Source organism: Chinchilla lanigera, unplaced genomic scaffold (assembly GCF_000276665.1).
Source record: "Chinchilla lanigera isolate Chin_1 unplaced genomic scaffold, ChiLan1.0 scaffold00052, whole genome shotgun sequence".
In the NCBI taxonomy this organism is placed as follows: domain Eukaryota; kingdom Metazoa; phylum Chordata; class Mammalia; order Rodentia; family Chinchillidae; genus Chinchilla; species Chinchilla lanigera.
Window position 1 is genome coordinate 4,374,832 of NW_004955453.1, and position 9,361 is coordinate 4,384,192.

A 9,361-nucleotide genomic window follows, 5' to 3' on the forward strand; every position below is an offset into this window, starting at 1 on the left:
TCTTTGCCCACATACAATGAAATAGTGCACACCTCAAATACATATAATACAATTTTAAGAATGATACATGTATTTTAAAAAATGTCTTTCTCAATTTAGAGGAAATCAGTCAGTTCTGGTGGTACACGCCTGTAACTCCAGCACTTGGGAAACTGAGTCAGGAGGACTGCCTTGAGTTCAAGGTCAGCCTAGGTTCCAGAGCAAGGCCTTGTCTCAAAAAAAAAAAAAAGAGGAAGAGAGAAGAGACATTGGAGTAGCTTTTGAAGTTTCTTAATCTCTATTTGAGGGCTAAAACTTTGTACCTGAACAACTTGTTTAGCACGCAAGAGTGTTTTTTTGATGCCTTAGAAACAGGGAAAGTAGGGGCTAGGGATTTAGCTCAGCGGCACAGTGCCTGCCTGGCAAGTGTGAGGTCATGAGTTTGAGTCCCAGTACCGGAAACCAACTCCCCACCCCAAAAAAACCAGAAATAGGAAAAGTAATTTTTATTTCACGAAAGCTAGGAAAGAGAAAGTCCATACTACAGCTAACAGATCTCCCTCTCAGGAAAAAGTGCTAGTTCCTTTGTTCCTGGTTTTCAGTTTGTGAGGTTAATCTATATTTAAAAGTACAACTTTGGGGGCTGGGGATTTAGCTCAGCGGCAAAAGCGCCTGCCTGGCAAGCACAAGGTCATGAGTTCGGTTCCCGGTACCGGAAAAAAAAAAAAAAAAAAAAAAAAAAAGTACAACTTTTATCTCTTTCAATAAATTCTAAAGAAGAAAGATACGGTAACTTCTCAGCAGTAGAATAGTTTTTCTGGGTTATATGGAGAGCCTAATCATTTCTTCAGTGTTATAATGTATGTCCTAAGTTTGAATAAAATCCAAATGTTTAGGGTTCCACACATATTGCACTAATAAAGGGTATTATAAACAAATACTGCAGGATCTGAGTACCTCTGGAAAGAAGGGGTAAGTAACAGTCTAAACCTTTCTGCAAGGGAGAATGACTCTGGATTTTACCCACTCCCCGCACCAAAGCAATAGAAAACCATTAAGTCAGGACATCTGTGGAATGTCTACTGTATGACCAGGGAATTCTACTTACTCTAGGGAAATTATGCCTGAATTGAGAGGACTCTGGAAAAGCCCAGCTGGAGAACATGGGCTCATCTTTCCGTGTAGAAGCTCTTGTAATGGAGCATGTCTGGAGTGTCCCTGAAAGCCAGTTTCATGGGCTATTAAAGAAGTGGTTTCTTATTCATGAGCTTTCCCTACCCTAGGATGACCACATTGTCTCACACGGTCTTGTCACAAATGAGGGTGTCTCTTGGAATGGGGTTTCAGAAATTGCACTTAAGTGGCTTTAAAGACATCTACTCATACTGCCATACTGCTACCCTGCCCATAAATCCAGGGCTGGATTATGGACTACTGTTTTCAATGAATGAGACCTGAACTTGAGACATGATGGCATCCATGTGTTTTGTATGCTGCCGTCACCCAGATATTCATTATCCATCTGCAAACTTTTCCTTCCACCCCATCACCAAGAAAGGTCAGGCTACTCACGGCCACATGAAGCAGGCGCCGAATAGCTTTGTTGTTACCAGAGCCACAATAAGCCATGGCTACTGTATACATTCCAGACCTTCGAAGAATTGGGTCCTAAGAAAGAATAATTCAACACTGATCACCAACTTATCACTTCAAAGAGAAACTGCTGTAGCTACAGTTTTGGAAGCCTATAGACCTAGCTATTCAGGAGACTGAGGTGGGAGGATTGTTTGTACCCAGGAGTTTAAGGACAGTCTGGAGAGCACAAAGAGACCCCATCTCAAAAACCAAACACCAAACCAAACCAAAACCATTCACAACATACAAACCCCAAACAAACAAAAAACAGAACTGTTACCATGTAACAGGCACAGGGCATCTACTAGATAAGCTGGTTTTAGGTAGGGAATTATGAACTCAAGCAGATTTGTGCCTGGTAGTTTTCTAAATGATGGAGAAATTAAAGATTAATACTGAAGGAACTGATTTTTCTTAATTTCCAATATCCTATGTTATATGTCTATTCTGCCTGATACTTTCTAGGAAGTATAAACCGAAATTAATATTAACATCCACACCTCTATGATAGTCAACTTCTATTTATTAAATAACAAAGAAGCTGACTTCTAATTCTACATTCTAAGTCACTTTTACCTTATTATTTATTTATTTTTTTATCTTCTTGAGACAGGGTCTCACTATGCAGTTCAGGCTGGCCTTGAGCTCACTTTGTAGCCTAGGCTGGCCTTGAACTTGCAACAATCCTCCTGCCTCCACCTCCCCAGTGAGTGTTGTGATTACAAGCATGCAGCACTATTCCTGGCTCTATTTTTTAGACATCGAGCACTGAGTGAGAGATATGGAATCTGACAGTGGAAGAAACGAATTCGTTAATTTAATCAATAAACTCCAGCAGTGCTTTGTTTTTGTATCAGATTTTAGAGGATAGGGCTGGGAATGTAGCTCAGCAGTAGAGTGTGTGACTAGCATACACAAGGCCGAGTTCAATCCCTAGTACCACACACACACATACACACACACACACACAGATTTTAGAGGACACTGACTGACTACCATACTCAGTATCATTGTAAAAAAAAAAAAGGCAACAAAAAACCTCACAGAATAAAGACATAGAGATTGTTGCTGCTTCCTGAGAAAAGAATGTGATAACCCTTGTACTTAATCTTTCCTAAAACATTATTTCCAGCTGGGGATATAGCTCAGAGGCACAGCGCCTGCCCAGCAAGCATGAGGTCGTGAGTTCAATTCTTGGTACCAAAAAACCCCCCCACATTATTCCTAAAAGAAAGCAACATATAAATTCCTAAGGAAGTTCTCTGGATTTGCTTATTTGAATCTTAATGCCAAGGCTAAGTTTCACAACCTCAAATTACTCCCGTTCACCTCTTCTAGCCAGTATTTTTCTTTTCTTAAAGTCTATTAGAATTTATGTATCTGGGAAGTTTTATGAACAAATGTACTTAAGTCTTCCAGTGGAAACAGGTAATTACAGAGCCAAGTATGGGATGCTGGAGAAAAGGATGAATGGGCCCTTACCTTATCCCGACAGAGAGATTCAATGAGAGCGTCAGCCTCTTCCATCCTCCCGTACATCACCAAGGCAATGCCGACGGCGAGACCACGCAAGATCTTCTCATGCTGAGTTTCCTGTGCATAGCCGACCATGTCCTCAATAGCCTGTGCATTTTTAGAGCCCAACATAACCAAACCTAGGGCCAGGCCAGCTGCTTCTCCTAGAGAGCAGAGTAAAATATAAAAAAGAGTTATGTTTACAAAGTCAGCCAGATACCTGCAAGTGAAAGTAGCATTTATTGTGCTCGCTTTAGCAGCTCCTATACAAAAGTAGCATCTATTTGTATCAGTTATCCAAGTAACTGTAATTAGTGTCCATAACTTTTTTTTTGAGATAGGGTCTTGCTATACATTGCAGGCTGGTCTTGAACTCCTTATGTAGCCCTGGGCTGACCTTCAACTCATAGCAATTCTCCTGGCCTCAGCCTCCTGAGTACTAAGATCATAGGTATATACCACCATGTCCAGCCTGTAGCATTTTTAAAAAAACACTTGATAAAAAGGAAGACACATTATGCAGACGTACATCCGTGTATTTATAGCTATTTCCCTTTTAAACCTTGACAGAACATACCATCAACCCCCACAACAGCTTCAAAGAAGACATTAAGGCCACACTTTCTCTACATTATCACCATGCACTACTGAACATCCTCCGGATATAAGACTGCTCTGGTAACTTGTTTGCAACAGTCAGTTCTACAGCTGTCACCTGTGCCAAACAGCTCTCCTCCCTCCGTGCTCACCCACCATGGCCACCGCTTGGCAGCTGGCAGGAAGACAGAAAGGCTTTGAGGACTACACGAAGGAGTTAGAAGTGAGCAGCCAGGAGGAAAATGGGTGCAACAGCCAAGCCAGACTGTATCATTGCTTGTGACAGCAACAACCTCACTGTAAAAACTGAGAGCACTATGAAAACAGCACTTTTCTTGTAACCTGGGAGAGAAGTTTGAAGAAACTACAGCTGACGGCAGAAAAATTCAGAAGGTCTGAAACTTTTGAGGGTGCAGTGATTCAACATCAGGAGAGAGATGGGAAGGAAAGCACAACAAGCAGAAAATTTCAAGATGGGAAATGGGTGGTGGAATGCGTGGTGAGCAGTGTCATTTGTACTCAGGTCTATGAAAAAGCAGAAAAAGAACCCCACCATTACTCGGACTCAGCTTTGAGAATGAACAAGCTCAGTTCAATGAGCAAATCTCCATACTTCTTTATTTCTCATTATTTTGTTCAATTATCTGTATCAAAAGCATGCAACTATTTCAAAGTGTTGACTTAACCAGGATCATCCCTTCGGCTACAGGATGTGCTGTTTTAAAAAACCTACATATTACAAAATCTGATTTTATAAATTTGACAAAATGAGCAAAGTCCACTCTCTTCTTGTTTTTTTTGGTTTTTCTCCGGTACCGGGAACCGAGCTCACGAACTTGTGCTTGCCACACTCCTCTTCAAGTACAGAGAAACTTAGATTTTTAAGAGAATAGAAGTAAAAAAAAAAAAAAGTAGAAGAAAACTAACACTTGCATTAATTCTAAAGTTGTGTTTTCAAACAAAAACGCTTACCCGTCACAGCATCATCTTGATAAAGGTTTGTTTTCAGCAAATCATACACATCCTGGCGCGCAGTTCCCATGGCAGCCAAACCAAGGCCCAGGCTGCCTCCATGCCGAACGATCTAGGGGAAAAGCATTGGCTCTGTTGATCCAGTACTCACAGCCCAAGCTTTTATTCGAACTTCAAAATATATTTTGACATCAAGTATGTAAATGTTAGCTCAAAGAGAATGATGAAAAGAACTGACAATCAGGAAGTCAATATAACCTTGGCAATTTAAGTTTCAACAGAATGATGCTTGCTGATGCAAAATAATAGTTAAGAAGCAAATGGGCTGGGTGTGGTGGTGCATGCCTGTAATCCCAGTACATGGGAGGCTGAGGCAGGAGGACTGTTGCAAGTTCGAGACCAGCCTGGGCTACAAAGTGAATCCAAGGCCAGCCTGAACTGAATAGTGAGGCCCTGTTTCAAAGAGACCAAAAAAAGAAAAAAAAAAAAAAAAGAAGCAGCAAATGGGAGAAAAGAAAGCAAAGAAGAGAGTACAACTTTCTCTCAATAAATTTACATGAGAAAGGGAGCTGGACTGGGCAGTAACAGGGACATACAAGTGTAATGGGAATGTTTTTTGGGGGACAGGTAAGACCTGAGTATGATTATGGGCTGGGAAGGAGGCAGTACAGAGGGAGAAGCTGAAGGCAGAGGACAAAAGGGAATCCACCAGAGCACGCTGTGGAGAAAATGGGACCTCCCTGGAAAAGGAAATGTTTTTTTGTTTTTTTGTTTTTTTTTTTTTGTTTTTCTCCGGTACCGGGAACTGAACTCACGACCTTGCACTTGCCAGGCAGGCGCTTTGCCACTGAGCTAAATCCCCAGCCCCTGGAAAAGGAAATGTTAGTGGTCACATCACCTTGGACTGTACAGCATCCTTTTATTGGTGACAGCATTCCAACCCTGCTTTGGGAAAATACCTTCAGATCTGGTTAGTATTGGTGGCACTATCATTTAGGAAGCTCCCACTCTGCCTTAGTCGAAGTGCAGACCCTAAACCCAACCAGGCTGAGGATGCACCCTCTCTGGAATTTTAACCTTTCCAAGTGGAATAATCCAAGGAGAAAACACTCAAGTTCATGCTGACATTAGGGCTTGAAGAGAAGAGCTCATTAAGTTCTTATATAGATTCCTGGAGCTGCCTGGTTCCTAACTTTTGTGAGAACTGGTTCACCAGTTTTCCCATTAACTATACAAGTTACTTGTATACTCCTTAAGTTAGTCAGAAGGGGTTGCCATGAGCTGTTGCTTTTGGAACCATAAACCCTGTCTGACATGAGATGTGAAGTAAACGTGTGTGTATACACAACCAGAGGTTATATACTCAAGAGGGTTATGAGCTGAGACGACCATCTCATTGGTTCTCTTTCCACTGAAGTACAAGGATAGGTGTTCTGACTCAGCCACTCTTGGTAGCCTTCTAAAAGAACTCACTGGAATATGAAGGCCAAAGTCTAAAGTCCTATTTCAAGGTTCCTTAAAATAGTAACAGAGCTGCTTAATAAATTTTTCCAAAGGAATACTTTGTTTTTTGACACAGGTCTTATCTGTGCTTCAGGCTAACCTTGAACTCACTATGTAGCCCAGGTTGACCTTGAACTCGTGGCTGTCCCCCGCCTCAATCTTGTAAGTGCTCAGATTACAGCACTGCACCATCACACCTGGCTTCAAAAGAATACATTTTTAAAAATTATTAATGATTGCCAAGTGTGGTGGCACTCATCTGGAATCCCAGCAATCAGAAGGCTAAAGCAGGAGGATAACTGTGAGTTCAAGACAAGCCTGGGCTATACCGTGAGCTCAAGGCCAGCCTGAACTATGAGGTAAGACCCTCTCTCAAAAAAATGGGAAAAACTATTAATGGTCAAAAGCAGCAACAATTCTGACCCTTAGACTAGATGATAAATAAGGTAATTTATAATTTTCCAAGACTTCTAAAGCATGAAAATCAGAGTATGTTTTATAAATATCTCATACTTTGTTTTTCTTGTTACATGCATGGTTTAAAGAACTATGAAACACAATTTTAGCTTATAGAGGAAAAAAAGGAAACTATCTTTAAAAACAAAACAACAACAACAAAATCTCCATGAGAATAGTACTGCGTAAGGTATTCCCAAATCCCATAAAATCTTATTCACTGAAATAATCTGGCAAATACAATGCTTTCTTAGGCTGTTAACTAATGAAAACGTCGTTTTCCATTTCACACTTACATCATTGCTGGCATTCTTGAGCTGATTCAGCAGGTAATCGATGATGTCACCACCGTGATTGGCATGAATGAGCCCCAGTGCATACAGCCCCCCGCCTTCCTGGTAGGCCGACCCTGGAGATGTGTCTTTGGGAAGGTAGGTGGCCATTAACTGCAATGCTTCCTTCTCGTGACCCTGTGAGTTTGAGCCACAACAGATGTCAGCAAAGGGAGCGGAAAACAGACACAAGAGTCTCTCTAGGTCCTGCCTTTCTTCCAAAATGCTCAATTGTGGGGTGAAGGAGGTACTCCAGTGTTCTACTGTACAGCTTCGTATCTCAAGACCCAGTTACAACCTGGTTAGAAAACAGTGACTGCTAAAAACACCCCCCAAAAAGCCAGTAACTGCTTCATATTTTTTCTCTGTACTACAGCATTTCCCCAATTTCTTCTTATATTATGCCAAAAACATTTCATCTCATCCTTTGCAAAATGGCTCCGAGTCTTCATAGGAAAAGGGTTTTCCCCTTTTATTAAAAAGAAACAGCTGGGCGTGGTGGTGCACGCCTGTAATCCCAGCATTTGGGAGGCTGAGGCAGGAGGATTGTTGAGAGTTGGAGGCCAGCCTGGGCTACCAAGTGAGCTCAAGGCCAGCCTGAACTGTATAGCAAGACCCTGTCAAAAGAGGAAGGAAGGAAGGAAGGCGGGAGGGAAGGAGGGAGGGAAGGAAGGAAGAACAGAAGGAAGGAAGGAAAGAAAGAATGAAAGAAAGGAGAAAGAAAGGAAGACATATTTTAATATCTTATTACTTCATCCTTCCCTGTACTAGGACTGATTTAAAATGTAGTTGTTAAAAAAAAAAATTGTACATGAATAGTAACTTTTAATTTTTTCTTAATCCCAGAAAAACTACTTCTGTCCTGATCCCCATACACACTGAAAAATATATATTACCTTATGTATTACACCCAAACTGGCTGTAGCAGTAAATTTTGCCCAGTTAGTGGCTCTGGCCAACCATTCCAAGTTATCTCTGGAAGAAAAGAAGACTTACTAATGTTATTTACAAATGAATTTCATAATTATCTATCTATCTATCCATCCATCCATCCATCCATCCATCCATCCATCCATCCATCCATCGTGGCATTGGGGATCGTACCAATGGCCTTCGCACTGAGCTGTATCCTCAGCATTTTTGTTATTTGAGACAGGGTAACCCTAAGTCATTGCGTTTCTCAGCCTGGGCATCTAATGTAAAACTCAGGATTGGTTGAGGGAAAATGCATGTAACAATGTCCACATAGCTTTGTTAAAGATAATTTTAAACCAAAGTGGAAATGTCCAAGCACATTTACCTAAGAAACTGGTCACTGGTAGTCCCACAGTGCATGAAAGAGTTTGCTATGACAGTTGCAGTGTGACATACTGAATTCCGTACTGCATCCTACAAAAAAAAACATGTTTTTAATTCCTAGCAAGACATTCATATGTGCACATGCTCACACACGCACTCAGAAGCTCTATTCTGTAGCAAAACCAGGAACTGAACTGTTATTTAGAATATGAGCCTTGGGTACTGCTTTATAAAGACTAAATAGCTAATTTACTTTTTAAAAGCCAAGTAAAACAGTTTTATTTCTAGTCTTAATAAAGTCAACAGCAAATTTTAAGTGGGAAATAAGGTAGCAGGTTTTCTGTTTTTTGGTTTCTTAATAATATACTTTCTATTATTCAGCATCTTGGCTAAGGTCTCCAAAGTGCTGGGTACCTCAAGGAGCACTACTACAATCCCCCTCAACCAGTGGTCACTAGTCATTTTATTTTACAGTGGCGCCTTGGTTCACAAACTTAAATCTTTCCACAGGTCTGGTTGCAAACCGAATTAGATGAGAACCGAATCAAATTCAATGGTTAGGTTCAATGTTGACCTTAATGAAGAAAACTGATTTGGTTCTTGTCCAATTTGGTTTGGAACCAGAAATGTGGAAAGAATTAAGTTTGTGAACGGAGGTACCACTGTATTTTATTGTTTTCTGCGGGATGAACAGTGTTTCACTATATAGTTCAGGCTGGCCTTCCACTCACTATGTAGCCCAGGCTGGCCCCCAACTTGTGGCAATCTTCCTGCCTCAGCCTCGGGAGTACAGGGATTACACGCATGGACTACCATGCCTATAATTTTATTTTTACTGAAACTGTATTATAAAGACTGGCATAATTTTATTTTTAATGAAACTATATTATAAAGACTGGCATGAAATATATGTCATAAATGCAAATTACATCATTCTGTGGAGCTTTTTTGCCATTTGTAAAAACTGTATTAAACACTTCATGGGGCTGGGGATTTAGCTCAGCGGCAAAAAGCGCCTGCCTGGCAAGCGCAAGGTCGTGAGTTCGGTTCCCGGTACCGGAGAAAAACCAAAA

At 41.0% G+C, this 9,361-nt stretch overlaps 1 protein-coding gene across 1 annotated transcript in view; it reads right to left on the minus strand.

Annotated features, from left to right (window-relative positions):
* The window catches only part of Psmd1 (proteasome 26S subunit, non-ATPase 1), a gene marked incomplete at its 5' end in the record, with an annotated part of 83,796 nt that overhangs the window by 60,655 nt on the left and 13,780 nt on the right, over positions 1–9,361 (minus strand). Inside the window, 6 exon segments of the mRNA XM_013519960.1 lie at positions 1,552–1,647; positions 3,097–3,293; positions 4,699–4,810; positions 6,954–7,127; positions 7,886–7,964; positions 8,290–8,378. Of these exon segments, the coding sequence (XP_013375414.1) occupies positions 1,552–1,647; positions 3,097–3,293; positions 4,699–4,810; positions 6,954–7,127; positions 7,886–7,964; positions 8,290–8,378 (747 nt within the window).